The sequence below is a fragment of the Scylla paramamosain genome, chromosome 11 (assembly GCF_035594125.1).
Source record: "Scylla paramamosain isolate STU-SP2022 chromosome 11, ASM3559412v1, whole genome shotgun sequence".
Classification (NCBI taxonomy): domain Eukaryota; kingdom Metazoa; phylum Arthropoda; class Malacostraca; order Decapoda; family Portunidae; genus Scylla; species Scylla paramamosain.
Window position 1 is genome coordinate 4,632,348 of NC_087161.1, and position 14,854 is coordinate 4,647,201.

The 14,854-nt window shown below is 42.2% G+C and overlaps 1 protein-coding gene across 1 annotated transcript in view; it reads left to right on the forward strand.

Moving 5' to 3' along the window:
- Positions 1-14,854, forward strand: part of LOC135104851 (kinesin-like protein KIF21A) — a 138,679-nt gene that overhangs the window by 108,852 nt on the left and 14,973 nt on the right. Inside the window, 8 exon segments of the mRNA XM_064012533.1 lie at positions 436-631; positions 1,075-1,236; positions 2,210-2,364; positions 5,069-5,428; positions 9,176-9,325; positions 12,381-12,536; positions 13,009-13,124; positions 13,934-14,070. Of these exon segments, the coding sequence (XP_063868603.1) occupies positions 436-631; positions 1,075-1,236; positions 2,210-2,364; positions 5,069-5,428; positions 9,176-9,325; positions 12,381-12,536; positions 13,009-13,124; positions 13,934-14,070 (1,432 nt within the window).

Below are 14,854 nucleotides of genomic sequence, written 5' to 3' on the forward strand. Positions count from 1 at the left end.
CTGTATACCGCACCCTTGACCACGACCTCACTGTACAAGACTTCCTACTTCTCATCCTTATTCTGTCCACCTTACTAATGGGAGAGTTAACCTGTATCTTTACTTCTTCATCCCCTGGGTAAAAATCTAGAACTCTGTGCCTCCAATATTGAACTGGTCTACTCATACACAGCCCTCTTCTAGTCAACATTTCTGGAAGCAACCATCAAATGCACTCATACTAGTTTTTATGCTCTTCACTATCCGCCTTCAGATAGACACAACAATCACTTATTCTTAAATTCTGGATGATCCTTTTGACATCTCTTTTGGAACTCAGTGAGTCTTTTTTTTTCACTCTGTATGCCCTTCTCACATAAAAAAATAATAATAATCAAGATATAAACAAAACCACCACTACCACCATTACTCACCTGCCTGCCCATCCCATCCCAGGTGGCTGCGGGAGAGGGAGTCACTGAGTCGGCAGCTGGAGCGAGTGAGGCGGAAGAGGGAGCGGGCAGACCCGACAGACATGGCATCTTACAACGACCTCAACGACCAGGTGGAGGCATTGCGGGCGAACATCGATTACATCCACGAGAACATCCAGGAGTGTCAGGATAACATCATGAGCATGGAGGAGAGCAAGGTGTGTGTGTGTGTGTGTGTGTGTGTGTGTTTACTTAGTTGTAATTTACCTTGATGTATTTACTCAGTTATACGTATTTACCTAGTTACAGTATACAAGGCCTGAACTCTACTAATGTGGGCAGGCCTCTGTACCTATATTTGTCCAGTTTTATATGCAATTCATGTACACTCCCTATCCAAATCTTTACCCCTTCATAACAGTGCCACTCAAAGATGTACTCATTTCTCATCACCTATCCTTATTTCTTACTCATGATTTCCCATTACCATATCTCATCCCTGCAGCATTACTCATTCCACCCACAGGTGCAATCACATCACATTATCTATCTGTATTCCTTACTCATGACTTTCTGTATCTCACCTGTATAACTTTCCCCATTCTATCTCCATCATCTTTTACCATCCCTATCCTGCAGTTCTTTTCCCTTCCACCCACAGGAGCAGTCCGACCTGTTGAACATGGAGGGGATGACGACAGGGATAGGGCTGGAGGAGTCCCATTACCTCATCCACAAGCTGATCACCATGACCGTCAGCCAGGCGACCCTCGCAGCACAGCGGCAGGCGGCCATCTCGGAGCTGGAGGGAAAGATGAAGCAGGTGAGGCAAGGCGGAGGCTGTGTAAAGGCTGTGTGGGGCTGTGTGGGGATTGTGTGGAGGTTGTGTGGAGGCCAACTGAAGGCCGTGTGAATGTTGTGTGGGGGTTGTGTGGAGGCTGTGTGAAGGCTGTGTGGGGGGTTGTGTGGAGGCTAAGTGGTGGTTGTGTGGAGGCTGTGTAGAGGTTATCTGTACTGTTGGGAAGACTAAACTTGTATAAGAAATGCATGAAAAAAAAAAAAGTTGGTGAACTACCTTGACAGCATAATAAAGTGTTAATCCTCAGGGAAAAAAACTGACACACACACACACACACACACAGTTATGCATTTTCATCACTCAGCTGGAGTTTTCCCCAATAGTAAGTGGCAGATGAAAGTAATGTCATTATCAAGGATTATCAAGTCAGCTCTGTGAAATTTCTTCCACTCAGTCTATAACAAATAATCATCCTTGCAAGTTTCAATGTTGCAATGTTTCTTTACCTACAAGTATTGTTCTTCAAGGAGTGTGTTTTTTATAATATTGAGTACATATTGATTACTGTCTGTCTGGAGGTGGAACAAGAGAGGCTGTGGGGAGTGTGTGGAGGGTATTGAGACTTTGTGGAGGAGTGGAGGATGTGGATATATGGTGTATCAAGGGTGTGGAGTGATGGTGGAAGTCTTCACTCACTACATACTTAATCCCTTCACTGCAATATGAGCCAATTAACAGCACCAGAAGTAATGCATGAAATTTTTATAAGGATTTACAAGAAAGGAGATTAAAAAGAATAGACTTTACAATATCTAACCAATTTAATGACTGGAGGTAACTGTAGTATAAGTAGAGGTGTCTCAGAGTGATTAGTAATTAAGGAAAGATGTATCAAATAACAGTCAAAAGGTTAAAAGTTGAGGAGATGGGGTCAACATTGCAAAGTACAGATTGGTGGATGCTACATTTCTTTACATGCACCGTGCTTTGCCTTCAGATGGAGCAGACGACCAGCGTTCAGGAGCAGCTGCTGGCCCACGTATTAGGGGACAAGGACCTGGAGGTGTACAGTCTCATGTCCTCTCTAGTGGCAGCTGAGGACAACACTCCCGCCTCCACAGAGTCCTCGCGTTCCAACTCTCCTACTGATGGGTAAGTGTGTGTGTGTGTGTGTGTGAAGCTTATCTTTGCTGAATTAAAAGGATAAGAAATGTTTACTTTTTATGTCAGTCACAAAAAGAATGATTATGGATGGTGATTTGAAAAGAATGTCCAGCTTAGTTCTTGAAGTGTTGTGTGTGTGTGTGTGTGTGTGTGTGTGTGTGTGTGTGTGTGTGTGTGTGTGTGTGTGTGTGTGTGTGTGTGTGCTATTTGGTAGTTTAGTGAGATGATGACACTTGATAATGATTTTTGTTATCATTTGATGAACAAATAAGTATAACCATGTACTCCCACTGTATCACACTCACTCCCACTCCCACTCACACTCAGGACAGGAAAGACAGTACAAGTAAAGACAGGACCCCATGAGTGTTACTCCTGCCTGCACACCACAGCCAGCCAAACACAACTCAATAAACACACACACACACACACACACACACACACACACACACACACACACACACACACACACACACACACACACACACACACACAAGAAGAAAAAAATTACTAATATCACATAACTCTTGGTACAAGTTGTGACCCCACACACCCTGTCTCCCTACCACCACCACCACCGCCACAACCATAACCACCACCACCACCATAACCACCACCACTACCACTACCACTACTGCCACCCTCACACACCTTCCAATCTTCTCTCTCTCCCTCCCCACACCCCCCAAAAAACACACACATACACACTCACACACACACCATCTAACTATCATTCCAACGACTATATTATTTTGTTTCACTCTTGTTCGCTGGTCCCCCCTTTTTTTTTTCCCATTTGCTTAGCCACCTGTTCCCTCTGAGTCGGCTTGTGAATGAGAACACCTGCTTGCTAGTGCTCACCCTCACCCTCATGCACCTGCTGGATATGCTCGTGGCTAAATTAGTAGGCCTGGTAGTGGCCGTCCTACCTTGAATCCAACAGAGGCAGGGCAGAGCAGGCCGTGAATTGAACTATGGTACTCTGGTGCTGTCGGTTACTAGCCTGACAATCGGCCGGTCACCCAGTCTCACCCAGTCTCAGCCAATCTCAGCCAGGCGTGCTATGAGGCATGTCTGCGCACTGGTCTGTGGGAGGTCTGGTCACTGTAGCCCTCGTGCACCCTAGAGACACAGCTGGTGGTTCTAGTGTCATGTCTCCCATGCTACACCCCACCTGTCACTCCCATACTCCCATCATGCCCCTCCTCTGTCCCTCCATGGTGTACCAAGTCTTAAATCTCTGCCCCTTATCCCTATCTTTGCCCTGTGACCCTTGTATCTTTGTGCTGCCCCTCACATCCATTGAAATCTGCCCCTATCTCGTCCCTATATTGTCCCATGCCCCTGTATCTTTGCCCCATGTCTTCTTTGCCCTCTATACCTTCTGCCTCTGTCTCATCATCTCAATACTCAAATCCATAGTCTATCTCCCTGTCAGTTTACCTATCATATTTTTGCTCCCTTGTTCCTGTCATATCCAGTCTGCTACAGTTCTTGATCTGTGTCTCACTGACCAATGTGCTACCCTCACTTTGCCCACACAGTCTCACCTCTCCATCTCTCATACTTTCCTGCCCATGCCTTCTTTCATTCAGTGTTGTCACATTGCTTCCCCGGCCTTTTCAGTCACCACCCAATGTCCCAGTCTCTACACGTGTATCACTGAGTGTGTTTCTTTACCCACAGTTCATATTTTTCTTCTGATCACTTGTTATTTTCATCCCTCTACTGAGTCCCCTTTACAGTACCCCCCTCCTTCTTACTTCTTCCCTCATTCACCATCACCATCACCATCATCTCAGGAGGCTAAGATAGTAGTATAGTGTAGCATGATAGTGATGCATTTTCTCTCCCTCCTGTTTTTCCATCCCTTTACCTTCCTCCACCTACCTGTCTCTCCCCTCCTGCCTTGCTTTACTCCCTTCCCTCCCTGCCTCCCTCCCTTTGTCCTCTTCTTTAATGTCTGGTGTGGTTTGTTCTGTTTTCCTTGGACTCTGCTTGCCTTGTGTCTTTTCCTCCTCTGCATGATGTGGCTCACGTTCTTTGGCCTCTTTCTGTCTTATGGTGTTTGTCTGCATGTCTTTCTCTTCTCTCTGCTGTTTGTGCCTCTACCCTTGGCTGCCTTGTATCCTATGTTGCCTGTCTTGGTTTTTGTTTTCTTATTCTACTTCCTTTTTCTCTTTCTTTGTGTCTTCTATATTAATGTTTTCTTTATTGTGATAATGTTTCCACTTTTCGTCGTGTGTTTTTTTTTTTGTGTGTGTTTTCCATTCCTGTCTTTTGTTTTATTTTGTTATCTTTCCTGACTGACTTTTCTCTAACCCTTTTCTCTGTCTTTTTGATTAATTTTATTTCACTTTAAACCTTTATTTTTTCCCATTTCTATATTTCGTTGGTGCTTCTTATGTCACCCTGCCATTCTTCCCTTTCCTCACTTGTACTCACTCCTTCACTCACCCACTCACTCACTTACTCAATCACTTCACTCACTTCCTTCCTTTCTTTCAATCATTCCTTCCCTCCTTCCTTCCTATTCCCATACGGCTTTCCTTCTCCTCCATTTCCATCTCCCCATCTTCCTTGCCCCCTCCTTCCTTCCTTCTTTCCTTCCTTCCTTCCTTCCTTCCTTCCTTCCTTCCTTCCTTCCTTCCTTCCTTCCTTCCTTCCTTCCTTCCTTCCCTGCCCTCAACAGCCTGATGGAAACCTCTGCCACTTCGCTCGTCTCACTCGATTCCCTAAAAAGGAGAGACAAGGCGCGACGCAAAACAGCCACCACTGAGGACATGCTCTTCACCAACGGAGCAGAGAAGAACGGAAACCTCGGGGCTGTCTCCGCCTCCGACGCTGCCAACATCGCCGCGTCAGGCCCAGCGTCTCTCCCAGAGCGCATGACGACCGACCGCATGACCGTCAGCCTTGGAACAGACCGCATGAGCACAAGTCTCGAGGGTGTGCTCAGTGACGAGGGTCTATTAATGCCACCTCCTTCATCATCATCTTCTGGTTCCCTGCGGCCAGTTCCCAGGGTCACCTCGGCGCCAAATCCTCTCAAGTGAGTGGTGTGGGGTAGTTAGAGGTTGTTTATGTTTTGTAGGGGTTTGGCTGATTGGTTGGGTGGTCAGGTGGGAGGTTGGTGGGTGGGGTTTTGTTGTCTGTTGGGTGCAAATCTTTTTTTATTGTGGTTTTGGTCTAAGAATGGGTACTGTTTCTCTCTCTCTCTCTCTCTCTCTCTCTCTCTCTCTCTCTCTCTCTCTCTCTCTCTCTCTCTCTCTCTCTCTCTCTCTCTCTCTCTCTCTCTCTCTCTCTCTCTCTCTCTCTCTCTCTCTCTCTCTCTCACAAGTTTTGTCTTCTATACTCCAGCAGGATATTTTCTCTCAATATCTTATGCCTAGAGATGTCTCACTTTCCTCTCTTAAATGCACTTTAAATTGTGTGTGTTCATTTTATTAAAGTTCATATAATATTAGTTTTAAAATATCATTTACTGATCCTTCATTTAAAATTTTGACAGCTCAAATATTACCTTGAAAGGAAATGGATGTAAAAATATTCAGTATATTTACTGGAGTGAGGCCAAAACCACAGACATCTTGATCTATTTCTGATGTCATAAGATTTGCACCTCAGGCTTGTAGTTGTATGTTATTTTCACAGCAGACATTAAACTTGTAGCCGCTGTTTTGATTTTGATACTAATGAGTGTGTTGAGTCATTGAGGCTTGGCAGACACCCATGAGTCACCAGGCAGACTCAGGTGACAGGGGCAGACTCAGGCTCATGGTGCCAACTCCCACTGCCACTCAGACTGTCAAGTAGACTGCACGGGTTTGTTTTGAGGCTTGAGCTCTGTGCAGTAAAGTTTTTTTTTTTTTTTGGTGCACCTTTATTTAATGTTAACACTTGTCTCATCAGTTTTAAGTGACAGAAAAGAGGGAGATTTCTTTTGTCTCATCAGTTTTTATGTAGCAGTAAAGAGGGAGATTCTTATTTCTCTTATGAAAGTTATAGAGAAAATGTGTTGCAATGACAGTGTTGGAATGGCAGTGCAGGGTAACTGTCTTGCCCCACCAGTGTTAATTTGCCAAAGAAAAAAATCTTGTTTTCTTTTGTTACAAATATTTTAAGAAAGGCAGTAGTCAAGAAGAATCATAAATTCAATAAACTTAAAAATGTAAAAAGAAAAAAAGAAAGGAAGAAAGACACTTATGCTTCACAAAACACCTTTACAGCACATCTCGAGTTGCCTCATGCATAGTGTACAGTATTGGTAAAAAGTTTGAGGGAACTATGTAGATCATCATGTGTATTAGGAATTGTAGCACGTAATTCTTTTGTTAAAACTTACCATTATAGAAACTAACAGTAGGCAATAGTGGGAGTTGGCATTGAACACCTATGATAATGATAATAATGATAATAATAATGATAATTCTAATAATAATAATAATAATAATAATAATAATAATAATAATAATAATAATAATAATGATAACAGCAGCATCAACACTCAATTAATAAAAAAAATAAATAAAAAAAGGACAAGACAGAAGCGACAATGACATCCCCCATTTACCAGTCCCCCATACCCCCCACCAACACCACTACCCTCCCCTCCTCCCCCCCAAAAAAGCCCCCAATAACTCACCACAACACAGCCCCTCACCACTGCCAGCCAGACAGACACATGGACAGACAGACTGACAGACAGACTGACAGACAGACAAACCAACAATCCCAATACTCACCTCCGCTTGAGTCGCCTACATTATTTATTTTTTCATTTTAATTTAAATTTTTTTCATATCCTGATGCTTTTGTATTTTAGGAAAGTTAATTTTTTTGTCCTGTTTATTTTTATTTTTTTTTCTTGTGGCTTTGTTTATGTTGCATCTCCATTGATCATTTTGCTGCTTATTTGTATTTGACCTGGAGTAGTGTTCCTTTTGTTCTGGAGAGAGAGAGAGAGAGAGAGAGAGAGAGAGAGAGAGAGAGAGAGAGAGAGAGAGAGAGAGAGAGAGAGAGAGAGAGAGAGAGAGAGAGAGAGAGAGAGAGAGAGAGAGAGAGAGAGAGAGAGAGAGAGAGAGATTTACTTTTACTCGAAGATGCAGATGTGATAAGTTGCTTGAAAGATGCACATTGAGATAAAAATAGCAATATCAACTTGTACATGTTTGAAAGCACAGTGAAAGCACATTGGAAAGATCAAATAAAACTCTCACATACAACCTACATATGAAGAAACAAGAAACACACAAAATAGTCTTAAGTGGCTAAGACATATAGGAAGAAATAACATGGGAAATTTTCAAGTGGAAGAAAATAAATAGAGCACTCTTAATTGACCTGGGAAATGAAAAACAGAGAGTAGGATGAGTGTGTGAGTGGTTCATGGACACAGTAGTAAGTTCAAAACAAATTCAAGGCAGTAGAAAAAGACACAAGAAGGAAATATGAAGAGACAAGTATTTTAGTAGCCAAGGTGTGTGTGTTTGTAGAAAACCAGAGATGAGGACAGGCACAGTAGCAGATTCAAAGCAAATTCAAGGCATTGGAAAAAGAGATGAAGAGATGAGAGCATTGCAGTAGCTTAGGTTTGTGTGTGTGTGGAATGACAGAGATGAGGACTTCCCTACCATGGCCACACCTATTATATGGAGTTACTGTTGGCTGATGAATACCATAGTAGGTAAAGAGATGCCTGTATGTGTCTCCCTACTGCTGAGGGTGAAAGTAAATTTATTTTGTTAAGGAGAGTGGGTTATATATCTTTAGGACCAGAATAAAAAGTAAAAAACAAAAATAGAAACAATATGAATGAATGGAGAGAGAGAGAGAGAGAGAGAGAGAGAGAGAGAGAGAGAGAGAGAGAGAGAGAGAGAGAGAGAGAGAGAGAGAGAGAGAGGCCAGTGACCAGCATCAGATCGGCAGCGTTTAACTAAATTCCCGCCATAAAATTGAGTGACAGTGAAACTTTGTCCTGGAGAGCCACTCGGTGCTCACCTGAGGCACCACAGCAGACACTCCACTGCAGCAACACCTGCTGCTCCTCATTTGCTTGTGAATAGTGACAGTGCTACTTTTTGCTTACTGCTCTTAAGACTTCAGTGGAGAATTTGCCTGTGTGCACAGGTATGCTTGCATGCACACACACACACACACACACACACACACACACACACACACAGTGATGAACATTAGATCAGTAAGAGCTCAACTGATCATGACATGAACATGTTCATCAAAACACCATGCGTGTACTCAGCCCTCACTGCTGCCTTCCTGACCTGAGGGTTTGGTGAAGAGTAAGATTGTTGGCTGTGAAGTGTTGGTTAATACAAACACCATCATATTCTTAAATACATTAGAAATCCTGCATGGAATAAAACATATTAACATATCGGTCTTCCTTGAAATTAAACAGAAGAAATTCTGTTGTCACACACACACACACACACACACACACACACACACACACACACACACACACACACACACACACACACACACACAAGGCCTTCCAGACACCCCCAGACTGAGGCAGGCACCCTGAGGTCCCTACAATTGCCCCATGGTGTAACAGGCAAAGTTTTACTGTGTTCACTCCCCCCACCGGACACAAAATGATTGGCAGACTCAGCTTTCCCCGGACCAGTGTGAGCCCCAAAGACTGCACCCCAGCCTCCCTGGTGCTGGGGGAGCTACCCCTACCACCACCACCACCACTACCACCATTACACCCTGGGGGTCTGGGGCCTCCCACTAACCTCCGGGCTCTGGCTTGGAATGGCTTGGCTTGCAGGAACCTGTTGACCCCTCGCCCTGACAAAGCCTCACCAGTCCTAAGCCGCAAGTCCTTTGAGCGAGCAGAAGTGACTTCCCCGCGCCTCGGCAGACGGTCGCTCACCTCCTTAAGCACCTCAAACCTAAATTTTTCCCGGCAAAATTCTGCGTGAGTAGTGAGGGAAGCCCCAGGCGAGTGTGTCTGCGGGCGGCGAGGGCCTTGGGAGAGCCGTCCGCCCCAGGCTCCCACTCTGCTTGTGTGGAGGTGTCGGGAGTTGTGTTTAGTGTTTAAGCTGATGAAAGGCTTGGTTTACCTGTGAGTGTCAGTGTTCAGGGAAGCTTGAGTTGTGTAGGTGCTAAGTTATCATTATTTACATTTAGTTTTTAGCGTTACCTATTTGAATTTTGTGTAGGTTTACTTTTTTAGATCAATTCAGGGACTTCTCAGCCTGAGGGTTTGTGTTCCATGTGTATCTGTACATAGCCTTATGTGTGTAAGTTCTGTTAAGGAGCTTTATTAAGTGGAGCTGAGACACTTTTTTTTGTCACTGTAGCATCTTAAGTGTCCTTATCTGTGCTATTGTTTGCCTCAAGTTTGGTAAGCTCACCTGTAATTAGTTCTGTTGTCACCGTCCCTCATCTGCTGTCCCTTCCCTCCCCACACCCCCTCTCCCCCTAAAGACAAGTCCCCAGCACTTTAAGGACACCAGTGGGCCAGACATACAGTGCCCTCCACCACCACCACTGCTACCACCACCACCACCACCACCACCACCACCACCACCACCACTACTATCACTACTACCCTGGTCATGGGTGGTGTGTGGGTGGCGTGCATGATGTCACTGGGTCAGCTCATACGTCAGGGTTGTATAGGTGAAGGTGCTGATGAATCATGCCAAACAACACTCATATGCATACAGGCATTTGAAATTTATGTATATTGAGCAAACAATATACATAGATTTAAAGAAAGCATGATGATTTGGGATTGAAAAATGGGAAGTTACAAGCTTGACTGAATCCTATGAAGCTACAAATAGGTAATTACAAATACTAGGTAAATAGTGAATATAGTAAGGAGTAATGGCCTCCACATTGGTAAGTCACAGTTGAGCTTGGTAATGAGGGAATAATTAGTTTTTATTGGGCTTCCTTACTGGTCTGCTTGTTGGGGCTTGTAACACTCACTAACCTGAAGGTGTGCGGCTCAGACACCTCACTCACCACCACGCACTGCTGCACACTCACCACTCACTCACTCACCACTCACTTACTTGTTAATCCATTGTCTTGGTGTTTAATAATTGCCAGTATCTCTATTTCAGAGGATCCTTTTGTCATGGTCAACAAAAGTTTAAAGTGCAGTAATTGATAGTCATGTAGGCTGATGAGAAAGAAAAAAGTTGTTACTCCAATTGAAATTAATAAGAGAAATATAACATCAGTTTACAGTAGCATTACAAAGAAGATATGAATTTGTCATTTAGTGTTGTGGTTGTGGCTCACTTTTTTTCATCCAGGAAGTACAGTGAGGGAAGTTTTCCAGACCACATAGGCATGTTTACTTGAAAGAATGGCAGCCTTCATTACAACCAAAGAGCAAGGCAGCTGGATAAAGGAAAACCAATTTTGCCTTGATATCTTCAAATTGTGTGCTAGAAAATGTCTTTAATTAATCCAAGAAGTTTACAGCAATCTTTGTCATAAAAGAGTGAACAAAACTGTATGCCAGAAAATAAGTTAAATCAGATCAGCAAATTCATAATAGTCTCTTTTACAGAAAAAAAAAAAAAACAATATAAGCTCAGTAATCTTGGCATTATATGTCACAAAATAAAAAGAACCAGCAAAATATGTTTAGATAATGTGAAATTGTATGCCAGTTACAAGTCTCTATCATGAAAATTGCAGTGAGTATATATATTTTGGGTATGGTGCACCAGAATCTCAGGGAAGTGTCATGTCATGTCCAGTCATGCAGCTGACATGTTGGATGCTTGCATGTCACTGAGGGAAGAGTGCATCACAATGTCACCCTGTCACTACGGCACTCAGCCCATCACAGTTAAAGTTCCTGCGTACAAACTGTGCTTGCCCACACATTCCATTTGGTCAGATTGATTTTTCTTTATAAATGCCACTTGTTGTTTAAAACTTTCTAGTGTTAGCTATGAGATATTCTTTTAATGCATTGTGATGTTGTGGGGCATTTGTGTGGCTTTATGTTTCAATATCTTGTAATGAGAAACTGGGTCATGTGTTGGTGTGAGTCCATTGATGTGGGTGTGTGTCTTTCTCAAATAATTATTTCAGTAAATCATTAGCTTGATACCTGCAGTGACTTAGATTTCTAAAAATGAAACATGAAAAGTGTCTGATAATATAATAATAATTAACTGTCATGGCAAATATCTTCACATGTAAAAATGCAAGTCATTTTAAATTTTTTCTGCTATTTAAAAATCCAACATGACATGTCAGATGCATTATCAAATATTTTAAGACAGTCCTGCTTGTGAAATAATTGACACCACCCGTTCCATTGCCACTAGTGACGTCAGGTTGGGAGTGGGAGGGTCATGGAGAGTCTCAGCAAAGACAGACTGCATGGCAAGTTTGGATGAAGGAACTTTTGAGTGTATATATCCACAAACGCATTTCACTGTACAATCACCGGAGATACCTTCACTCTGTATTATAAGCTGGGGTGAAATAGATGTATGCAGATGTAGAAGGAATTATGTAAAGGTAAGGAAAAGTGAAGAGTGAAAACTGTATGGAGGAAAATGACTCCTAGTGGTTGCCAGAGACATAAGGTCCACATGTATTATAGGTTATTGTCAGCTGTACGCAGTGTTTTCAGGTTGTAATTCAAAGGAGGAGGCCCACAACTCTCAGTTTATGGAAGTAAAGTGATTGCTGATTAATTAAGTTATATTCCATGGTGTTTTTTTAAATCATATTTTGTTGTCAAGCATATATTTGTCATTTATGAAATTGTGTTTGTCTTTCACTGATTCTTGCACAGAATTTTGACTTCATAACAAAAAGGCAAAATTTACTTGAGTTCACTTTCAAAATTCATAATATAATATTTCATGAACACAATAACAAATATGTATTCAGAAACTCAAAATAACATAAAAAACAATAGAAAAAAAATTTTAACTTGATACAAACCCACTATCCACCACTCTCACCACCTCCTGCAACCCCCACAGGGACAACAATCCGGAATGCACCCCCCCCACCTCTCCCACCACCTACCGGCGCTCCACCTCACGGGATGAAAATGTCTTCTCCCGCCTCACCTCGGCCACTTCCTCCACACGGGAGACTCGGCCCAACACAGGAGTCATCAACCCCCACGCTGGCAGGGTAAGGCAGTGGCTGGTGCTGACAGGGCCAGTGCAGGGGCAGTGGGAAGAAAACAGTGTAATGGAATTAGTGAAGTGGCAGTAGGAAGAAAACAGTGTTGGGTTGGAGTGGGGAAAAAAAGAAAAAGAAAGAAAAGAAAATTGGTGAAAGAATAGATGTTTACATGGAAAGATATACAGGTAGATGTTAATTTAAGGGAGGAGGAAGAAAAATCAAAGAAAAATTGAAATGAAGGTAAAATAACATTAACATTAATCAGATGTGAGAAAACAAGTTATTTTGCATTGTCTGAGACTTTCCCTTTCATTAACCCTTTCCTTTTCCATTCCCCTGTGTGTTGTTTCCCAAGACAGAATTTCCTTTGACATTTTACCTTTCCATTTTTTTTGTCAGGTGAGGAAACAAGACTTAATTTGCTTTGTCTGAGATCTTCCCTTTCATTAACCTTTTCCTCCCACCTCCCCGCGTGTTGCTCCCCCAGGCAAGCCAGCGGTCAGTGCTTGCCTGCACACACGTGGCTCAGGGGCACTCCAAGGCGGTTCTGTCAGTCCATGCCACTGACGGCCTCCTCTTCTCTGCATCCAAGGGTGAGGCTGCTGGCTTATTTTTTATTTTATTTTACTTATTTTTAATTTATTTATTTTTATTTATTTGTTTAATTTTTTTTACACTACTGGGTGTCTTAATGTGTATTTTTCTTATGTGTACAGTACTTGATGTGTATTTATTAAGTAATTTATTTAATTTTAATTTTAATTTTATTTATTTATTTATATTTATTTTTTTTTTTTGTCTGTGTGTTGCATGTTTTATTTAATGCTCTAAATTAACATACCTGTTCTTTTGTTATTTATTTTATAGTTAGCTGTATTTTTTACTTTATTTGGTTTTCAGCACTATTTTATTTATTTACTTTATTCATTTATTTATTTTTGTTTAAGGTTATTGTTCCTGTATATGAATATATTTTAATGATCTAAAATCCTTCAATAGTTCATGGCATTTTATTGCAGTACTTTCCTTTGCTTCTTTGTCCTTTGAATATTTTTTCTCATAACAGTTTCTTTGTCATGTGTGTGTGTGTGTGTGTGGCACTCAGTGTACTCAGGTATGGATGTATGAATGGAAGGTGTATGGTCATAAGTGTAGTCACAAATGTGTGTGTGGAGTGAGTGTAGTGGTCAGTGTGTTTAGGTGTGTGTGGTGGTCATTGTACTTAGGTGTGAGTGTGTGTGTGTGTGTGTATGTATGAATGGAGTGTGTGTGATGGTCATTGTACTAAGGTGTGTGTGTGTATGAGAATGGGGTGTTTGTGTGTGTGGTCAGTGTACTCAAATATGCATGTGTGAATTGAGTATGAAAGTGACATCTATAACGTTCCTTGTGCCTCCCCCAGACCGCACAGTGAAGGTGTGGGACTTGGTGCGGGGGCAGGAGATCCAGTCCCTCGGCGGCCACCCCAACAATGTCAACTGCGTGAGGTTCTGTGAGGCTCAGCATACCTGCTTCTCCGTGTCCTCCTCCTTCATCAAGGTGTGCACTTTGGGCTGTGGTGGCTTGGTGTTGTCTTGTTTTGCCTCCATACCTTTTTGTAACTTAGTCTTGAAGTGTGGATGTTCCCTTGCACACACTACTCTGTTTCCACTGCATTCCAAGTGTCAATACTCCCATTTATCTTGTCTCTACTTTTAATATGGATGTTCCTTGTGCACACCATCCTGTGTCTACTTCATTCCAGGTGTCAGTATTTCTATTTTTAAAGTTCATTTTCTTGACACTACATAAACATTTAGTGTTTTCTATCTGTATTTATGAACCTTTTCTTTTCCATCACCTATCTTCATGTTCCCTTACTATTTTAAACAATGTAGCTCTCATTCTTTGGGGACTAGAACCTCAGTGGGCCTTTTTATACATTTTGTTGCCCTTGACCAGTGTCCCTCATACATAAAAAAAAATTCCTATTTCTATTATTTATTCGTTCATTGTCAGAAATACCTTCACTTTATTCAGTCTTTCCTTATACAACAACTGTTAAACATGGTACCTGGTTGGTTGTTACATTCGGGTCTCCTGGTAGACTCCTATCTTCCCATGATTAGTAACACTTCTTGTACACCCACTTAATTGCAGTTTTAATGCCTCAGCCATAATCCCACTCACACCATATCCCTTTTCCCCTTTACCATATCAAATCATCAACTCACATACTTCCACCACCACATCAGTCTCCTTACTCTGTTCTTCTCTTCCCCTGCACCTCCATACCATATTTAAATGAGAAATTCTACTTAGGACTACCTGATTTCTTATTCCT